Genomic DNA, 19,979 nt, shown 5'->3' with positions numbered 1-19,979 from the left:
GCCGCGGCCCGGGGGATCGGGGCCGAGCCGGGCCGGGTCGAACGCTGCCGCCGTGCCGCGCCAGTACCGGATCTCACGGCCGTGCCGAGACGGCGAGACCCCACAGCATTCACAGGTGCAACAAAGATTCCTATATAAGTAGACATAGCACGTCTTTACTTTGAGCGTACTTCCACGCCCCACCGCCGAGTAGACAAAAGGTAGTCAAATCAGACGTGCCGACACCACAGCGTAGCAAAGCCTTGCATACACGCTCAACATAGATGGCTGACCACGAGGAGCCACCGCCCGGCACTTATGACGGCGAGGAGCGCGCGCCGGACGTCGAGACCGGCAACTCGCATCTCCCTCCGCCGCCGGAGCTCCACGCCGCACCGCAGGAGCATGGGGCAGATCAAGGCGCGGTGCTGGACGCAGGTCGCTCGCGGGCGGAAATGCTGGCGGCTATATTTGCAGCGCAAGCGGGCGCGAATGTTGTCCCATCTGACCCGACTGGCCACAAGCGGAAACTTGATGACGATGAATACCATGACGCGCCTGATAGCAAGCGCCCTGCCAGCATGGTGCGCATTTTTGCTGCTCGTTACGCCCGGAGATCGGGGCAAAGTCTTTGACCCGGCAAGGCGCACACATTTACTCACTACGTCCCTCGATGCCTTTCTGTGGGTGTCCGCAGGCATTCGGGGACGGCTCCGGGGCGCTGCCTCCTCCGCCACCTCTGGGAGCTGATGCGCCAGTGGCCATGGAGACAATTATGTGCCCTCCCGACAAGGTTGGCCGCGTGATTGGCCGCGCGGGAGCGACGATCCGGGACCTTGAAGCCAGCACCGGCACGCGGATTCAGGTGGACCACAAGGCGCCGGGTGACAAGCCCGTCACCATCTCGGGCCGGGCGGACGAGGTAGAGCGTGCCAAACGGCAGGTGCTGGACCTCATCTCGGGGCACGGCTCAGACGCCGCCCCGGCGCCTGGCGAGGCGCAGAAGACGCTGGAGTGCCCGCAGGGCATTGTGGGGCGCGTGATTGGGCGCGGCGGCGAGACCATCCGCACGCTGCAGCAGGCCAGCGGCGCGCACATCCTGGTCAACCAGGACTTCCCGGAGGGCGCGGCGCGCCAGATCACCATCTCGGGCAGCCAGGACGCGGTGGACCGCGCCGCCAGCATGGTGCAGGAGCTCATCGGCGGCGAGCACGCCAACACGTCGCAGGTGGTCCAGCGGGTGAGCAACAACAGCGGCGCCGGGAACACGGTGCGCAGCCGCAGCTCCATGCGACGGGCGGGTGGGCGGGACTGTGGTTGCGCGGGACAGTGGTTGCGCGGGACAGTGCCTGCTACGTTGTGGATTGAGTTATGGGCTGGGTGGCGGCGCACCAGGGGCCTCACACTCATCCTGTGTTCCTGTGGTGTGTTCGGGCCCGCAGTTTGGCGTGGGTTCGACTGAGGTGTTGGAGTGCCCCAAGACCATGGTTGGGCGCATCATCGGCAAGGGCGGCGAGACCATTAAGGACCTCCAGAAGCGCTTCAACGCCAGCATCCAGATCGACCAGAGCGCCATGCCCTGCAAGGTCACCATCACCGGGCCCAGCCACACCATCGCCTCAGCGCGGCGCGCCATTGAGGACCTCATCCGCTCCACCGGGCCCCCGCCAGGCGGCATGGGCATGGGCGGCGGTAGGTGCCGGGCGGCGTGTTGTGATGGGCATGGGCACGACCACGGTTGCGTTGTTCCTGTGCGTCGGCAACAGCTTGACGGACTTTCACCTGTCAGCACATCGTTTTGACTCTGGGCCCTGTCCCTGTACGGCGCACTGGTGCACACAGGCTCGCGGCCACCCTACGGCGCTCCCTACGGGCAGCAGTACCCGGGCGGGGCGGGGGGCTACGGCGGCGGCTATGGCGGGTACGGGGCGCCGGGTGGGTACGGGGCGCCGGGCGGCTACCCCGGCTACGGCGGCTATGGCGGCTACCCGGGTGGCGCGCCCTACGGCGGCTACAACGCGGGTGGCTACGGGGCGCCCGGTGCGCAGTCGTCCGACCCCTACGGCGCCGGCTCCAGCAGCTACAACTACGGCGGAGCCGGCGGCGGCTCCTCATCTGCGGCGCCCGGCGCCCCCGGCTCCACGCCCGCTGCGCCGGGCACGAACGGGTCTGGCTCGGGCGGCAGCAGCCCCTGGCAGGCGCTGCAGGATGACCAGGGCCGCACCTACTACTACAACAGCACCACCGGCGTCAGCCAGTGGGAGCGGCCAGCGGACATGCCGTAAGCGGTAGCGGCGGGAACAGGCGGATGAGGAGGCGGATGGCAGGGAGGAGGTGCAGATTTCTGACAGATTGACTTGCATTGCACGTTGCAGGAAATGTTGACCTTAACAAGACATTTGCCATGTTAGTGCGCTGGCATGCTTTTTGTGTTTGGTGTCATGTGAAAGGGGACGGACAGCCGGAGAGGACCGGCAGCACCCTCCCCCTCAACTTGGCGTAGGGGTGGCTTTGCTGAGGCATTCCGGTGTGTGTGGTGTGAGAGGTGTGAGGACGAGACGCATGCAGAGCAGCCGGTGGGCAGGCTGCTGCATGTTGGCGGTGTTGTGTTCGGGCGCTCGGGAAGCCTGTGGTCCAAGATAACGCAGACGCACTGGGCGGCGGCATTCAACTGCCTGCGTATCAGGTGGAGATGCGCGGGGCAAAAGCAGGAGCCAGTAGCGACGGGTGCTGACCGGGTGCACGCCTGCACGGCACGGACTGGAAGACTGTAGCTGGGGAGTCGGGCTCCGGCGGATGCGATTGCGCGATCGTCCTAATTGCCCCACGCATTGGGGGCACACGGTGAAGGTACAGTGATGCACTTCCACGCCTGCCCGCATATAAGCCCGCATACCAGGGGTGCCGCATACACACGGACATGGGATGCATCACGCCAGCAGCCAGTTCATATACTGGGCAGAGTCCAAGCCTAGGGGCACCATCGGACAGGTGGCAGCGACAGAGAGATGCAGGAATGCCAATGCTGCAACGACGCGGTGGGCAGAGTGGAAGCGGGGCATCGGGAGCCGGGCTGACGTCTCAGCGTGGGAGGAGGCGCGTGACGTTGCTCATTGCAAAGGGAAGGGTTTTGTGCGCAATACATCTTCGATGATGTTCGCGTCACAGCCGTAGGCAAATAATTTGCACGCTCGTCTCCACCAAACTTGAATTACCAAAATTGCTGCATTTTGTTGGATTTGCTCCCAACTTTGCGTGCCGAAAAGCCGTGACATATGATGCTGCCCTGAGCGTGCACGAGTGGCTAGCCAGCGATGGGCGCCAATAGCAGCAAGCTAGAAAAGGCGCTCGCGGAGGCCCCGGAGGATGAGCGATACTATGGTCTTGAAAACTTTGGCAACACGTGCTATTGCAACTCCGTGTTGCAAGCACTGTACTTCTGCAAACCGTTTCGCGAGCGGCTGCTGAAGTATGGCGCGTCATTGCCGGGTAACGTCGAGGAGAATCTGCTGAACTGCCTGGCGGACCTCTTCACACAGGTACGCATCCGTGCTGGCCTGTTCAGGTCACAGCATGTGCAACGCGTGGGGTAGTGGGGGGCGAGGCACTACCCGGCGAGTTACCCGGAGGGCCTTGGCACTGATGCCTGGGGTTCGTGCCACAAGCCGGGGTGTGTGACGAGTGGTCTCGGGCATGGCTTGGCCAGGAAGTGATTCACCGGGACAGCGTGACTGATGAGGTGCATAAGCAACAAGTAGAGGGCCAACTGCAGACACCGCATACCGTAACAGCTGGCCGGTACTGCAAGAGCAGCAATTGCCCAGCCCCCCGGGCCTCACGGGCCCCCTAGGCAGCGTGGCTACCTCGCCGAGCCACTGCGGGCATTGACTGCACCTGCCCCGATTGCGCTATGTGCCCCCTGACTCCTCAGATCAACTCGAGCAAGAAAAAGGTGGGCGTAATCTCGCCCAAGAAGTTTGTGCAGCGGCTGAAACGCGACAACGAGCTGTTTCGGGGGCACATGCACCAGGTACCGTATGGGGTGGGGCCGGTGGGGTGGGCGGTGGGGGGTGGGCGGTGGGGAGATGGGCGATGGTTGGTGGTGGTGGGGCGTGGTGGGGCGGTGGGGAGATGGTGGGCATGGCGCGGTGAGGGTCGTGCTATGTGTGTGCGATACGTGCATCAAGGTAGCATGCAGGACCCTAGCGGAGGCTGCGAGGGGACCCCGGACCACGCCAGCGCAGGTCACCATTCCTGGTGCTGCTCCTCAGAGTTTTTGCTCGTGCCTGTTCCCCTCCTCCTCCTCCTCCCCTCCGACTGGCCCCAGGACGCGCACGAGTTCCTGAACTACCTGCTCAACTGCAGCTGCGAGCTGCTGGAGCAGGAGGCCAAGGCGGCGGGCGGAGGGGGAGGCGGAGGCGGCGGCAGCTCGCAGCCCATCACTACCTGGGTGCACGACATCTTCCAGGTGGGGCGGTGCGGGCGGGCGGCGGCGTGTGCGGTGTGGTGCCGCGAGGCCCAGCTGTGTGTGTGTGTATACCGCTGGCGGCACATGCAGTAGAGGAACTTCGTGCGAGGCCGTGTAGAATACCACCGTACGCTTTCGCGGGCAAAACACTGCAACCGTCCCAGGAAAGTAGAGTTCCCGACGCAGCCCGGGCGCAGCGCCTGCGCAAGCCTGTCTCCACAGCAGCCCTCGCCACCTGCACCGCCCTCTCACGCTGTCGTGCACCCTGCCGGCTCAGGGCAAGCTGGTGAACGAGACCCGCTGCCTGCACTGCGAGACGGTCACCAGCCGCGAGGAGGTATTCATGGACCTCAGCTTGGAGATCGACCAGAACACCTCCGTCACATCCTGCCTGCGCAACTTCAGGTGTGTGTTTGTGCGCGTTGATGTGTGAGCGAAATCGCCGATACGGCAGGGCAAGGAGAGGGGGTGACACGGCGTGGCTGCTGGGTATCCGGAGGCGACCTGTGGTTGCCCCCTCGCTGGAGTCCGTGGCGCCAGCGTGTCATTGCCAGCGTGCCAGGCAGCGGGCACGGGGGCCTGGTCTGGTGGTCAGGGTCTCTGCCACGCCATGCGTGCACCTGCGCTATGCAGGTGACGGCAACAGCTGCCATGTCCTCCCCGCCCCCCAACCCCGGCCCCCCCTCCTCCCCCCCCCCGCGCACCTCCGCCCCCCTCCAGCTCCATGGAGATGCTGGACCGGGACGACAAGTTCTTCTGCGACCACTGCTGCTGCCTGCAGGTGGGAGGGGGGGCGGGGAGTGTGTGTGTATGTGTTTGTGTATTTGTGTGTGTCATGGGAGCTGATGGGTCCCTGTCGCCGGTGCAACGCTGTGCCTCACCCCGCCACCACCTGTGCTCCCACCCACCTCGCAGGAGGCCAAGAAGCGCATGCTGCTGCGCTCCGTGCCGCCCTGCCTCATCCTGCACCTCAAGCGGTTCAAGTACGTGGAGGCGCAGGGCAGGTGAGCCGGGCCGGGGCGCACAAGCGCACAAGCGCACAAGCACAGGGGGCAGGGGGCAGGGGGCAGGGGGCACGGTGCCGGGGGCAGGGGGCAGAGGGCAGGGGGCCCGAGCGGGACTGCGGGTGGGCTCCAGGCCACAACGAGGCCGGGCATGTCGGCGCCTGGGTTATTGGTATCTCGGGTCTTAGGCCTGAGTCGCCTAGCGGCATGCGCCAGCACCGCAACCTCGCCGGTCCCCTGGCCTGTGGCCCAACACCTCCCACCCCTTTGCGCCTGTTCGTCACCGCCATCTCTACATAGCCGCGCCTAGACCCTCCTCCGCTCCCTCCTCCTCTCCCGCCTGCTGCCCTCCCCCCCCCCCCGCCTTCAGGATGCGCAAGCTGATGTACCGGGTGGTGTTCCCCATGGAGCTCAAGCTGGCCAACACCACCTCGGACGACCCCGCGGCGCCCGACACGCTGTACAGCCTGACCGCAGTGGTGGTGCACGTGGGCAGCGGGCCGCACCACGGTGAGGGCGGAGGGGAGGCGTAGGGGCAAGGCAACTGGGGCTTGGGGGCGGGGGCGGGCTTGGAATGCCGCACCGGTGAGGTAGCGTACCTCCGCCCAGCTCCACTCGCACCCTCCAGCCGCATCCCCGACGTAACGTACGTTTACGTGATCACCACGCACCCCTACAATTTTGGCAATTACTTCGCACCACGCACCCCCAAAACGTTAAAAATGCTTTTGGTATGCTGCGATTGCCTTGAAAGGGAGCGGGCGGCGCCATGAGCCCATGACCAAATGTTCTGACTTTTGTTGTCGTCTGTATAGCTTATCCACTGTTAGTTCAGACAGAATAAGGGAAACATGTAAAAACGGTGATTTAAGAAATTCTGGCCATGGCACGCCCAATTTGGGTAACTTTACACCACCACGCACCCCTCCCAAAAACAATTCTGGCGCAAGTCGCAACCTCTAGGTGCGGGGTACTGCAGCTTTCCTGTAGAATTAATTAATTACATGCAAGGTACAGTAAGTCGCCTTGCTGTGTTCACTCCCCTGTCTCCCAACCGCATGTCCGCCTCTGCCCCGCAGGTCACTACGTCTCCCTCATCAAGAGCGGCAGCCAGTGGATGTTCTTTGACGATGAGACGGTGGAGCTGATCACAGAGAGCCAGGTGCAGAGCACGTTTGGGTCCACGTCCGACTACGGCCAGAATAACATGGACCACGGATACATCCTGTTCTACGAGAAGGCAGGGTGAGGAGGCAGCGGGCATGCCGCATGCGGCGGAGCGGCTGATGGCATGATGGGACGGGAGAAAGGAGGCTGGAACTGATTTTAAGTGGGGGAAATGGCTTCGAGAGGCGGGCTGGTAAGGCGCGAGGACGGCAACGGGGGGTGCGCCAGGCAGCTGTGGGAAGCCCCGCCTAGGGGCATCACTGTGGGGGCCCTGTCTGCACCTGGTAATTGCGGGGCGGCAGGGAAGTCTCGGCGATGGAGGAGCGGGTAGGTGCAAGGTGTGTGTGGGGGGGGGGGAGTACGGCGTGGCAGTATCGTGATACTCAGGTCGAGGTGTGTGGCTGTGTGCGGGGGCCTGGGGCTGTGATGGGTTACTAAAGCGCAATCAACAGGCACTGCCCGGCAGCGGGGGGGCCGGAACACACGCCTGGCAGCTGCAGCTGCAGGTTTCCCACTGTTTCGTCTGCGCATTGTGTGTGCCGGATGGCGAAATGCTTACCGTATGTTTGGACGCTGGCGGGCAACGTGCACCAGGTGTGTTACGCGTAACACGGCGATCGCGAGAGAGCCTTGGATGCCCTCGCCTGGGATGCCCCCGGTCAGCTGGACAAGTGCAGTCCGCTGGCAAGGGTGGGCTGTACTGTACAGGCATCGTGTTCATGCTGTATGGAAGCCGGAGCAGGATAAGTCGGGCACAGGGCTGTGTGCAATGAGACTGTAAGACACCCCTGCTGTAAGAGGTGCGACCAGGCTGGGGACCACCGTTTCCAGTCCGTGTAAGCAACACAGACCGCATGGTACTATGTCCTGTGTACACCTTGTGCGATAGAGAAAGCCTCAACAGCGCAGGCACACAGTCCTCATGACCTAAGCAGAGCCGGCTGCTCCAGCGCCGGGTACATGCGACATGCGCTGGTCGATACTGTCACGGACCACTGCAGAGTCGCTTTCTAATGCAACTTGTGTGTTTGTGTAGCACATTTCATGTGGCACTGGACCCAGCAAACGGACTTATATATAGCAAGCCCTCGCCGCCCCCATCCATCGAGACATCCATTCGCGACCAGGAAGTCAGGCCGGCACTTGTTGAGCTTGCGAGCAAAGCGTCTTCGACGTGCCACAGTATTGTCAGGGGGTATTCCACTTTTGTAACTGACGCCTTCTCGCTGCTTTCGCGCTCCGGCTAGCCCGCACGGTGCACCGAGCCTAGCGTCCCTTCGATAACAGCGCCCAACCAGCTACAAGGCTGCACTGCCTAGGCCCTGTTTTTCACTTTCGGGCCAGCCAGATTGGGCGTACGACAATTTCTGCAACAGACCTAAAACTCTCTCGCCCAGCGCGCGATGCACTCTTTGGTCTGCACTAACAACTGCAGAGCAAAATGCAGGCGTGTAGGCTACCCAACTCGGCCCAGCGCCCGGTGCCGGTAACCGTCCATCGACCGGCCTTGCCCGCTCGGCCGTCGGCTCGTCCGCCAAAGGCGCGCGGCCGCTGCGCTCGACAACCAGTCCCCTATACTGTCGCTCCTCCCGGGTCGAAGCCGGGTCATCGTGGAGTCGCGCGCGCTGTAGGCGACCGAGGCGCCTCCAGTTGGCAAGATGACGAAGGTGTGTGACACGACTTCCGCAGTTTGCATGCTCGTTTATCTCCACGCCTGCTGGTGCTGTTAGCAACGAAATTGCAATCACGGTCATGTCTGTGCCCCGCCTTGCAGGCCTCGAACCCGACGGCGCCTCGCCGGCTGGCAAGCCTGGTAGCGGCCCGGAAGGCCCCGCGCCGACGGTCGAGCCCGCGGATCAAGCTAGCCCCCCTGGCGTTGGGCGCATACTCCATAGAGTGCAGCAGATGATTGACCGCATTAAGTCAAAGCCCAAACAGAGCTCGTTGGGTGTCGGCGCTGCGTCAGGTACTTGAGACGGGAATGGCAATTGGCGAGTGTTCCGGGCCTCCTCGTGAGCTGCTACTGCGGCCACGAATGCTACTGACACACATGCAGCTATGTGCATGCACCATTTCGCCGGCATTGGCTACGGCGTCCACTGTCACGGCTCCTGCTGGCGATGCCACAGCACCTCACGCGCTCGCTTCCCGCCTTGCCCTGTGTGCTGCAGCGAGCCGCACGCAGCTGGCCGCGTCTCCTGAGCTGCCGGGGGCAGAGATCGAGGCTGCCGCGGCGGATGTGAAGGCGGCGACGGGCGCGGCGGCTGAGGAGGCGGGCGCCGAGGCCGCGGGGCTGGCGGCTGCGGCGGCTGCGGCTGCTGGCACCAGTCCGGAGGTCGGGCAGCTGCCACTGCCGTCTGCTGCAGGTGGGTAGGCTTGACGCACTGCGGGTGGCGATCGGCTGATTGATGAGGAGGTTACTATGCACGACCGGTATGCCTGCTCAATCCTTATGGGCACCTGTCGCACTGCCATGCCATCGCTGGTCCAACCCCATGTGCACGTGTGTGCCCACGTGTGTCCCCGTGCAGGGGACGACGACGCTGCGGCGTGCGAGCCCGCTGAGCCCGCGGGCTGCGATGGCACCGGCTGCGAGGCGGAGAGCCCGCCACCGGCCTCCCCGCTGCCGCCCCTGCCGATTGGTGAGACGTGTTCTGCGCCTGGGCCTGCGCCTGCGCCTGCGCCTGCGCCTGCGCCTGCGCCTGCGCCTGCGCCTGCGCCTGCGCCTGCGCCTGCGCCTGCGCCTGCGCCTGCGCCTGCGCCTGCGCCTGCGCCTGCGCCTGCGCCTGCGCCTGCGCCTGCGCCTGCGCCTGACGCATGAGCCACTTTGGCGCCTGATAATGTGACTGCAAAGGCAATGCTTCTGTTGGCGATGCCACAGCACCTCACGCGCTCGCTTCCCGCCTTGCCCTGTGTGCTGCAGCGAGCCGCACGCAGCTGGCCGCGTCTCCTGAGCTGCCGGGGGCAGAGATCGAGGCTGCCGCGGCGGATGTGAAGGCGGCGACGGGCGCGGCGGCTGAGGAGGCGGGCGCCGAGGCCGCGGGGCTGGCGGCTGCGGCGGCTGCGGCTGCTGGCACCAGTCCGGAGGTCGGGCAGCTGCCACTGCCGTCTGCTGCAGGTGGGTAGGCTTGACGCACTGGGGGTGGCGATCGGCTGATTGATGAGGAGGTTACTATGCACGACCGGTATGCCTGCTCAATCCTTATGGGCACCTGTCGCACTGCCATGCCATCGCTGGTCCAACCCCATGTGCACGTGTGTGCCCACGTGTGTCCCCGTGCAGGGGACGACGACGCTGCGGCGTGCGAGCCCGCTGAGCCCGCGGGCTGCGATGGCACCGGCTCCGAGCCGGAGAGCCCGCCACCGGCCTCCCCGCTGCCGCCCCTGCCGATTGGTGAGACGTGTTCTGCGCCTGGGCCTGCGCCTGCGCCTGCGCCTGCGCCTGCGCCTGCGCCTGCGCCTGCGCCTGCGCCTGCGCCTGACGCATGAGCCACTTTGGCGCCTGATAATGTGACTGCAAAGGCAATGCTTCTGTTGGCGATGCCACAGCACCTCACGCGCTCGCTTCCCGCCTTGCCCTGTGTGCTGCAGCGAGCCGCACGCAGCTGGCCGCGTCTCCTGAGCTGCCGGGGGCAGAGATCGAGGCTGCCGCGGCGGATGTGAAGGCGGCGACGGGCGCGGCGGCTGAGGAGGCGGGCGCCGAGGCCGCGGGGCTGGCGGCTGCGGCGGCTGCGGCTGCTGGCACCAGTCCGGAGGTCGGGCAGCTGCCACTGCCGTCTGCTGCAGGTGGGTAGGCTTGACGCACTGCGGGTGGCGATCGGCTGATTGATGAGGAGGTTACTATGCACGACCGGTATGCCTGCTCAATCCTTATGGGCACCTGTCGCACTGCCATGCCATCGCTGGTCCAACCCCATGTGCACGTGTGTGCCCACGTGTGTCCCCGTGCAGGGGACGACGACGCTGCGGCGTGCGAGCCCGCTGAGCCCGCGGGCTGCGATGGCACCGGCTGCGAGGCGGAGAGCCCGCCACCGGCCTCCCCGCTGCCGCCCCTGCCGATTGGTGAGACGTGTTCTGCGCCTGGGCCTGCGCCTGCGCCTGCGCCTGCGCCTGCGCCTGCGCCTGACGCATGAGCCACTTTGGCGCCTGATAATGTGACTGCAAAGGCAATGCTTCTGTTGGCGATGCCACAGCACCTCACGCGCTCGCTTCCCGCCTTGCCCTGTGTGCTGCAGCGAGCCGCACGCAGCTGGCCGCGTCTCCTGAGCTGCCGGGGGCAGAGATCGAGGCTGCCGCGGCGGATGTGAAGGCGGCGACGGGCGCGGCGGCTGAGGAGGCGGGCGCCGAGGCCGCGGGGCTGGCGGCTGCGGCGGCTGCGGCTGCTGGCACCAGTCCGGAGGTCGGGCAGCTGCCACTGCCGTCTGCTGCAGGTGGGTAGGCTTGACGCACTGGGGGTGGCGATCGGCTGATTGATGAGGAGGTTACTATGCACGACCGGTATGCCTGCTCAATCCTTATGGGCACCTGTCGCACTGCCATGCCATCGCTGGTCCAACCCCATGTGCACGTGTGTGCCCACGTGTGTCCCCGTGCAGGGGACGACGACGCTGCGGCGTGCGAGCCCGCTGAGCCCGCGGGCTGCGATGGCACCGGCTCCGAGCCGGAGAGCCCGCCACCGGCCTCCCCGCTGCCGCCCCTGCCGATTGGTGAGACGTGTTCTGCGCCTGGGCCTGCGCCTGCGCCTGCGCCTGCGCCTGCGCCTGCGCCTGCGCCTGCGCCTGCGCCTGCGCCTGCGCCTGCGCCTGACGCATGAGCCACTTTGGCGCCTGATAATGTGACTGCAAAGGCAATGCTTCTGTTGGCGATGCCACAGCACCTCACGCGCTCGCTTCCCGCCTTGCCCTGTGTGCTGCAGCGAGCCGCACGCAGCTGGCCGCGTCTCCTGAGCTGCCGGGGGCAGAGATCGAGGCTGCCGCGGCGGATGTGAAGGCGGCGACGGGCGCGGCGGCTGAGGAGGCGGGCGCCGAGGCCGCGGGGCTGGCGGCTGCGGCGGCTGCGGCTGCTGGCACCAGTCCGGAGGTCGGGCAGCTGCCACTGCCGTCTGCTGCAGGTGGGTAGGCTTGACGCACTGCGGGTGGCGATCGGCTGATTGATGAGGAGGTTACTATGCACGACCGGTATGCCTGCTCAATCCTTATGGGCACCTGTCGCACTGCCATGCCATCGCTGGTCCAACCCCATGTGCACGTGTGTGCCCACGTGTGTCCCCGTGCAGGGGACGACGACGCTGCGGCGTGCGAGCCCGCTGAGCCCGCGGGCTGCGATGGCACCGGCTCCGAGCCGGAGAGCCCACCACCGGCCTCCCCGCTGCCGCCCCTGCCGATTGGTGAGACGTGTTCTGCGCCTGGGCCTGCGCCTGCGCCTGCGCCTGCGCCTGCGCCTGCGCCTGCGCCTGCGCCTGCGCCTGCGCCTGCGCCTGCGCCTGCGCCTGCGCCTGCGCCTGCGCCTGCGCCTGCGCCTGACGCATGAGCCACTTTGGCGCCTGATAATGTGACTGCAAAGGCAATGCTTCTGTTGGCGATGCCACAGCACCTCACGCGCTCGCTTCCCGCCTTGCCCTGTGTGCTGCAGCGAGCCGCACGCAGCTGGCCGCGTCTCCTGAGCTGCCGGGGGCAGAGATCGAGGCTGCCGCGGCGGATGTGAAGGCGGCGACGGGCGCGGCGGCTGAGGAGGCGGGCGCCGAGGCCGCGGGGCTGGCGGCTGCGGCGGCTGCGGCTGCTGGCACCAGTCCGGAGGTCGGGCAGCTGCCACTGCCGTCTACTGCAGGTGGGTAGGCTTAACGCACTGCGGGTGGCGACTGGGTGATTGATGAGGAGGTTACTATGCACGGCCGGTATGCCTGCTCAATCCTTATGGGCACCTGTCGCACTGCCATGCCATCGCTGGTCCAACCCCATGTGCACGTGTGTGCCCACGTGTGTCCCCGTGCAGGGGACGACGACGCTGCGGCGTGCGAGCCCGCTGAGCCCGCGGGCTGCGATGGCACCGGCTGCGAGGCGGAGAGCCCGCCACCGGCCTCCCCACTGCCGCCCCTGCCGATTGGTGAGACGTGTTCTGCGCCTGGGCCTGCGCCTGCGCCTGCGCCTGCGCCTGCGCCTGCGCCTGCGCCTGCGCCTGCGCCTGCGCCTGCGCCTGCGCCTGCGCCTGCGCCTGCGCCTGCGCCTGCGCCTGCGCCTGCGCCTGCGCCTGCGCCTGCGCCTGCGCCTGCGCCTGCGCCTGCGCCTGCGCCTGCGCCTGCGCCTGCGCCTGCGCCTGCGCCTGCGCCTGCGCCTGCGCCTGCGCCTGACGCATGAGCCACTTTGGCGCCTGATAATGTGACTGCAAAGGCAATGCTTCTGTTGGCGATGCCACAGCACCTCACGCGCTCGCTTCCCGCCTTGCCCTGTGTGCTGCAGCGAGCCGCACGCAGCTGGCCGCGTCTCCTGAGCTGCCGGGGGCAGAGATCGAGGCTGCCGCGGCGGATGTGAAGGCGGCGACGGGCGCGGCGGCTGAGGAGGCGGGCGCCGAGGCCGCGGGGCTGGCGGCTGCGGCGGCTGCGGCTGCTGGCACCAGTCCGGAGGTCGGGCAGCTGCCACTGCCGTCTGCTGCAGGTGGGTAGGCTTGACGCACTGCGGGTGGCGATCGGCTGATTGATGAGGAGGTTACTATGCACGACCGGTATGCCTGCTCAATCCTTATGGGCACCTGTCGCACTGCCATGCCATCGCTGGTCCAACCCCATGTGCACGTGTGTGCCCACGTGTGTCCCCGTGCAGGGGACGACGACGCTGCGGCGTGCGAGCCCGCTGAGCCCGCGGGCTGCGATGGCACCGGCTGCGAGGCGGAGAGCCCGCCACCGGCCTCCCCGCTGCCGCCCCTGCCGATTGGTGAGACGTGTTCTGCGCCTGGGCCTGCGCCTGCGCCTGCGCCTGCGCCTGCGCCTGCGCCTGACGCATGAGCCACTTTGGCGCCTGATAATGTGACTGCAAAGGCAATGCTTCTGTTGGCGATGCCACAGCACCTCACGCGCTCGCTTCCCGCCTTGCCCTGTGTGCTGCAGCGAGCCGCACGCAGCTGGCCGCGTCTCCTGAGCTGCCGGGGGCAGAGATCGAGGCTGCCGCGGCGGATGTGAAGGCGGCGACGGGCGCGGCGGCTGAGGAGGCGGGCGCCGAGGCCGCGGGGCTGGCGGCTGCGGCGGCTGCGGCTGCTGGCACCAGTCCGGAGGTCGGGCAGCTGCCACTGCCGTCTGCTGCAGGTGGGTAGGCTTGACGCACTGGGGGTGGCGATCGGCTGATTGATGAGGAGGTTACTATGCACGACCGGTATGCCTGCTCAATCCTTATGGGCACCTGTCGCACTGCCATGCCATCGCTGGTCCAACCCCATGTGCACGTGTGTGCCCACGTGTGTCCCCGTGCAGGGGACGACGACGCTGCGGCGTGCGAGCCCGCTGAGCCCGCGGGCTGCGATGGCACCGGCTCCGAGCCGGAGAGCCCGCCACCGGCCTCCCCGCTGCCGCCCCTGCCGATTGGTGAGACGTGTTCTGCGCCTGGGCCTGCGCCTGCGCCTGCGCCTGCGCCTGCGCCTGCGCCTGCGCCTGCGCCTGCGCCTGCGCCTGCGCCTGCGCCTGACGCATGAGCCACTTTGGCGCCTGATAATGTGACTGCAAAGGCAATGCTTCTGTTGGCGATGCCACAGCACCTCACGCGCTCGCTTCCCGCCTTGCCCTGTGTGCTGCAGCGAGCCGCACGCAGCTGGCCGCGTCTCCTGAGCTGCCGGGGGCAGAGATCGAGGCTGCCGCGGCGGATGTGAAGGCGGCGACGGGCGCGGCGGCTGAGGAGGCGGGCGCCGAGGCCGCGGGGCTGGCGGCTGCGGCGGCTGCGGCTGCTGGCACCAGTCCGGAGGTCGGGCAGCTGCCACTGCCGTCTACTGCAGGTGGGTAGGCTTAACGCACTGCGGGTGGCGACTGGGTGATTGATGAGGAGGTTACTATGCACGGCCGGTATGCCTGCTCAATCCTTATGGGCACCTGTCGCACTGCCATGCCATCGCTGGTCCAACCCCATGTGCACGTGTGTGCCCACGTGTGTCCCCGTGCAGGGGACGACGACGCTGCGGCGTGCGAGCCCGCTGAGCCCGCGGGCTGCGATGGCACCGGCTGCGAGGCGGAGAGCCCGCCACCGGCCTCCCCACTGCCGCCCCTGCCGATTGGTGAGACGTGTTCTGCGCCTGGGCCTGCGCCTGCGCCTGCGCCTGCGCCTGCGCCTGCGCCTGCGCCTGCGCCTGCGCCTGCGCCTGCGCCTGCGCCTGCGCCTGCGCCTGCGCCTGCGCCTGCGCCTGCGCCTGCGCCTGCGCCTGCGCCTGCGCCTGCGCCTGCGCCTGCGCCTGCGCCTGCGCCTGACGCATGAGCCACTTTGGCGCCTGATAATGTGACTGCAAAGGCAATGCTCCTGCTGGCGATGCCACAGCACCTCACGCGCTCGCTTCCCGCCTTGCCCTGTGTGCTGCAGCGAGCCGCACGCAGCTGGCCGCGTCTCCTGAGCTGCCGGGGGCAGAGATCGAGGCTGCCGCGGCGGATGTGAAGGCGGCGACGGGCGCGGCGGCTGAGGAGGCGGGCGCCGAGGCCGCGGGGCTGGCGGCTGCGGCGGCTGCGGCTGCTGGCACCAGTCCGGAGGTCGGGCAGCTGCCACTGCCGTCTACTGCAGGTGGGTAGGCTTGACGCACTGCGGGTGGCGATCGGCTGATTGATGAGGAGGTTACTATGCACGACCGGTATGCCTGCTCAATCCTTATGGGCACCTATTGCACTGCCATGCCATCGCTGGTCCAACCCCATGTGCACGTGTGTGCCCACGTGTGTCCCCGTGCAGGGGACGACGACGCTGCGGCGTGCGAGCCCGCTGAGCCCGCGGGCTGTGTTGGCACCGGCTCCGAGCCGGAGAGCCCGCCACCGGCCTCCCCGCTGCCGCCCCTGCCGAGCGGTGAGACGAATTCTAGACCTCTTCCTTGTGCCCCTATGCACACACAGACACAAACGCACCCCACGAACGCATCCCTTCAGACTGCATTGCTTTAGTTCGTGTCAACACACGGACCCAGCAGTGCCTTGTTTCTTTCATCCGCGCCAGGGCATGGCCCCGTTTTGCCTGTTATGCCGTGCTACACCGTGCTGGCTTGCAAGTGCCACAGACCCTCATTTGCACAGCTGGACATCAAGCACTGACGGCACGTTTCCCTGTACCTTGGCTTCGGCGCCCCGACCAGCTGCAGGCGGCATCCGGTGGGGGCAGCAGCCCGCGGGAACGGCTCGGCAGCCGCTGCTTACACAGCGGCAATCAAACTATCTGTGGGGTCTCGGCTACACCGTAGTCGACCCTCGCATGTCGGTGGGCGAAGCGGCCTCCAGAATCAGGTTTCAACTGGAGCTACGGGCCGCCGTGAGTGAGGTTCATGAGCGCGGCCACGCCGGCACAGTCACGATACTTGTGGAGGAGTTGCTCCTTCCATCCACTCTGCTTCTGTGCCATATGTGCATACCTTTTTACCCTCTCTCACCACTAGTGCACTAGGCTAGTGCGCATCCAGGCACCCCTGCCTCCTTACGTGTCCTGCTGCTGCTTGTCGCCTCCTCCTTCCCATCAGATCATGGAGCGCTACAACTTCCCGCCCGACGCCCCCGTGAAGCCCCGGCCGCCCTGCCCGGAGCACCTGTCGCAGCTGCAGGCGGACCCGGAGCTGTGTGCGCTGCTGGACAGGGCTCAGCGGCCGCTGCTGCTGCAGGGCCAGCGGCTGCCGGTGCTGGCCTTCTCCGACGCCGCCCGCCTGGCGCGCGTGTCCCGGCAGCGGCCCCTGGACCTGGGCGCGCTGGGCCGGGCGCTGGTGGCCATGGACGCCGACATGCGGGCGCGCAAGGACGGCCCGCCCTCGCAGGAGCAGCTGGAGGAGCTGGAGCTGCTGAGGCAGGCGCTCAAGCAGAAGGGCAAGGCGCTGCCCAAGGTGGGGGGCGGTCAAGGCAGGAGGTAGATGTGTCATGCTCAACCTGATAGGCCGCGCATACTGCGAGGCAAAGCCCCGGCCAGACCTGCTATCCACTTGCAGAAGCATGTATACCTCCGCGTCATTACTTGCTCGCTCACGCCACAAGGCCCTCCCACCCTTGCCTTGTACGCTGGCCGTCAGGTTGCCGAGGGCACCCCGGCGACTTACGGCGATGCGATGGTGATGATCGCGTTCGTCATCCCGCCCTGAGCGGCGAGCCATCAGGCAGGCAGGGCGATGGCGCCGTCGGGAGTTCCCCGCCATACGTGCATGTGTCTGGCAGCCTTGCTTCTGCGGCTGTGGTGGCTGTGACGTAAGGCTAACCGCCTACCCTCAGCCATGGCCTAGGTGCCCCCGTTACTACTGGCTGCACGTGGACGGAGGCTTGATCGCATTGTGTGGGCGTGTACTGTACATGCCTGCAGGGCTGCGATAGGCAATGAAGAATCGACTCCCCTTGTGCTGTGAGGTCTAGAATAGATACAGTCGGAGAGGTCAGAGCCTGGAATGCCTGTGGGGTGTGGGGTGTGGGGCCACCCCTTGGGCCACCCCTGGTTGTGCAGCTAGTCGGTGGTGGTGTGGAGTGGTGTGGAGGGGGTGAGGTATGCACTGTGCCTGACTGTGCCGGCACATGGGGGCGGTGGAGAGGAGCAGCGGAATGCTGGGGTCAAGGTCTGTGCGGCATACGGTAATCAGTGTAGGGGCGGGTGTGGGGATGGGTCATCAGGCAGAAGGTGCGGACTGCGGAGACGCCGAGTACGACGCGGGTACGGCAGTGTGTATAGAGCCGTCGCCTGACAGGGCTGCCGTACGGTTTGCGAGCTTTGTGACTGGTGTAGCAGGGCGCGCGGTGGGACTTGTTGCACAGGGCTCACAGCCCAGACCCAACGGACGCCACCAACACCCGGCGGCGCCTGCCTGGCATGGTGTATGTGGTGCCTCTGCTATTGTAACAACTGGGGTTTGGGAGTTGGGGCCCAGCAGCTTGTGGCACAAAGTAGGAAGTGACAGCTACCACATCCACAACAGAATGCCTGTGCTGGGGGTGGGCTGGGGGAACGTGGCAGCGCACGGAGCAGCCTGGCACCCAGAAGGCTTGGCCGCGTGGGGCCCTGACCTCTGGGCACGCCAGCTACACCCTCGCCCTTCGCTCTTGAGCCGTTAAGCGGCGCTGCAAGAGGCACATGCAAATGACTGTGGGTATGCCGCGCGCGGTGCTTTGAAAGCTCATGTCGCCGCTGTCGCCTGGCTGCCTGCCTACCAGCCCTACCTACCACATGGCAGGGCCCCGCACTCATGACCTCCCCCATGGCTCGACAGCACGGCATTCCGTCTTGGCACAACTGGTGCGGCTGCATATGGGGCGCATGCCATGACATGCAGGGAACAGACACGGGCAGCGCTTCCGGCGTGGATGGGGCGTGGGCGTCCCAGGGCGCCCGGACGTCAAAGGGGCATTGCGTCGGCTGACGTGCCCAGGCTTCGGGATAAGTGGAGAAATACGGAACAGGGAGGTATAGGCAGGCCCAACTTAACTCTAGACTATGTAGCCCTGGAATTGTGAGCGCTGATGCCTGATGCCTTATGGTCGTAGTTCAGTGGTGCAAGGAGACACGGTTGAAGCTTTAGAGAAAGGATGCCGCTGCAGTAAAGTTGGTAGTGAGGTGCTTACCAACCCGGGCTCACTTCCGTTTTGGATACCCTGGGGGGGGGGGGGAGAATCATCCGAAAAGCTCAACGAGAAAATCACGAGTCCAAAATTGAAAATGGGTTTCTGGGTGCAAAGTTATGGTTGCGATATTACAAAGAAGGGACAGTCCGACCAAGCAAGGGTGCCCAGCACCCAGGTCAAGAGGGACCATCTCCGGCCCGAAGGGAGACCACCCTCCCCCCCAGTTGGCTACCAACCTTCCACAACCGTGCAACAGGTCTTCACGTAAAGCGTGTCTCGGCAGCTGCACAGCGAGTCGAAGCTAAGCCAAGGCCCGCCAAAGCCCCACCAACGTACAGCAAACGCACTAGCGCACGAAGCGCATTCAAACCGGCGAGGTGTCAACGCAGGTACACCGGGCACGTAGTCCGGCGACGCCCACGTCGACGCCCCACACCCAAAGCGCACACACCAGAGGCACACCGCTCCCACCACCCACCAGCAAAATAAGGCGAGGGGGGCGGGGAGCCCACATCATCAGCCAACACTAGCAGCACACAGTCACCCGCACCCCGCGAGAGGAACGGGTGGTGCGCAGGCACCGCGACCCAGGGTTTCAGGCGGAGGCCGAGGCTGACATACGATTGCAACCGGCCCCAGAAGTCAGCAATAACGGACACACTGATGCGCATGACTTCCGCAGACGTCAGAGCCCGACGCACACGCAAGCCAGTCATAATCACCTGCTGCCGGCCTGAGTCAAGGGCAGACAGCGCAGCCAAACACACTACATCCCACACCGGCGGCGCCAGCCCAGCAGGCGGCTGCACCAGCCATAGGTCAGCACGGGAGAAACAGTCATCAGCCGTGTCAGGAGGGGACCCCATCATTGCCATAGCCATGTTCTCCCGCAGCGCCCGAGCAACAACACAGTCCCAAAAGTAGTGCCGGCGGTTCCCATCACACATATCCCGCCCACACGCCTGGCACAGGGGCATTGCCAACCCAGCCGCACGTCGGGCGGCATTTTTGGGGAACGACCAGCACGCATTGGCCGCTACCCGCCACAACGCTTCCTTGTGATAATTTTCCCATTTCAAAGCCCACAAACGGCAGGCGCCGGCAGCCGCAAGCTCGCCGTCCGCAGACACACCAGCATCACGTACATATAGCAAATGTTTAGACCGCAGCGCCGCAACCTGGGGGCCCAGTTGCGTGGCCGTCCCTGCCTTCACGCAGTAGTTCAACAGCAGCAGAGATGCTTGGGGAACTGGTCAGGGACAGGCCGGTGCCGGCCGGCTATTGCATGGATGAACGTGTCAGCACATTTCGTACTATTAAGTAACATTGGAGTAAGCCGTTGCACAGCAGGCCAGTCTATCAGGATACTTGGCCATGTCCACATGTCCACATGTCTGTCGGTGAAAGTGTGTTCCCAAGGCGGATCATTTTACATAGCGATAGAGCAGTCCATTGGCACCAACCTGACAAAAAACTAAGGGGTTCTGAGGGGTTTTTGGGGGGTCGTACGGCAGGGGGGGTCGGTCGGTCGGTCGGTCGGGGGTCCGGGAGGTTTTGTGGCATGTCGTTCCCCCCCCCTATCCCCCCGTCCCAAAACTGCACAATCTTTGGA

The 19,979-nt window shown here is 65.9% G+C and overlaps 3 protein-coding genes across 6 annotated transcripts; all 3 read left to right on the top strand.

Annotated features, from left to right (window-relative positions):
• Positions 1–129: 129 nt before the first annotated feature.
• On the top strand, positions 130–3,065 carry CHLRE_06g250800v5 (uncharacterized protein). Of its 2 annotated transcripts, none has more exons than XM_043062600.1 (4): positions 130–563; positions 677–1,219; positions 1,422–1,671; positions 1,822–3,065. In XM_043062600.1, the coding sequence occupies exons 2-4, from the start codon at positions 743–745 to the stop codon at positions 2,262–2,264; spliced, it is 1,170 nt and encodes a 389-aa protein (XP_042923305.1). In that variant the 5' UTR covers positions 130–563; positions 677–742; the 3' UTR covers positions 2,265–3,065. The 2 variants fall into 2 exon arrangements, with proteins under 2 accessions (XP_042923305.1, XP_042923306.1); XM_043062599.1 differs by having other exon boundaries at positions 677–1,249.
• Positions 3,066–3,129: 64 nt separating this feature from the next.
• Positions 3,130–7,470, top strand: CHLRE_06g250750v5 (uncharacterized protein). Its single transcript, XM_001696371.2, has 8 exons — positions 3,130–3,518; positions 3,911–4,009; positions 4,307–4,447; positions 4,725–4,852; positions 5,168–5,228; positions 5,363–5,451; positions 5,822–5,961; positions 6,531–7,470. The coding sequence occupies exons 1-8, from the start codon at positions 3,294–3,296 to the stop codon at positions 6,698–6,700; spliced, it is 1,053 nt and encodes a 350-aa protein (XP_001696423.1). The 5' UTR covers positions 3,130–3,293; the 3' UTR covers positions 6,701–7,470.
• A 79-nt stretch (positions 7,471–7,549) lies between these two features.
• CHLRE_06g250700v5 (uncharacterized protein) lies at positions 7,550–17,660 on the top strand. 3 transcript variants are annotated; one of them, XM_043062596.1, is made up of 25 exons: positions 7,550–8,285; positions 8,393–8,584; positions 8,790–8,984; positions 9,150–9,260; positions 9,542–9,736; positions 9,902–10,012; positions 10,210–10,404; positions 10,570–10,680; positions 10,854–11,048; positions 11,214–11,324; positions 11,534–11,728; positions 11,894–12,004; positions 12,250–12,444; positions 12,610–12,720; positions 13,074–13,268; positions 13,434–13,544; positions 13,718–13,912; positions 14,078–14,188; positions 14,398–14,592; positions 14,758–14,868; positions 15,168–15,362; positions 15,528–15,638; positions 15,922–16,094; positions 16,300–16,653; positions 16,837–17,660. In XM_043062596.1, exons 2-25 carry the CDS (start codon positions 8,524–8,526, stop codon positions 16,903–16,905), a joined length of 3,717 nt encoding a protein of 1,238 aa, XP_042923304.1. In that variant the 5' UTR covers positions 7,550–8,285; positions 8,393–8,523; the 3' UTR covers positions 16,906–17,660. The 3 variants fall into 3 exon arrangements, with proteins under 3 accessions (XP_042923304.1, XP_042923302.1, XP_042923303.1); XM_043062598.1 differs by having other exon boundaries at positions 7,730–8,285; positions 15,928–16,094; XM_043062597.1 differs by having other exon boundaries at positions 7,730–8,285.
• Positions 17,661–19,979: the final 2,319 nt, after the last annotated feature.

The sequence above is a fragment of the Chlamydomonas reinhardtii genome, chromosome 6, assembly GCF_000002595.2.
Source record: "Chlamydomonas reinhardtii strain CC-503 cw92 mt+ chromosome 6, whole genome shotgun sequence".
Taxonomy (NCBI): domain Eukaryota; kingdom Viridiplantae; phylum Chlorophyta; class Chlorophyceae; order Chlamydomonadales; family Chlamydomonadaceae; genus Chlamydomonas; species Chlamydomonas reinhardtii.
This window is presented reverse-complemented; position numbering and strand designations above follow the sequence as displayed.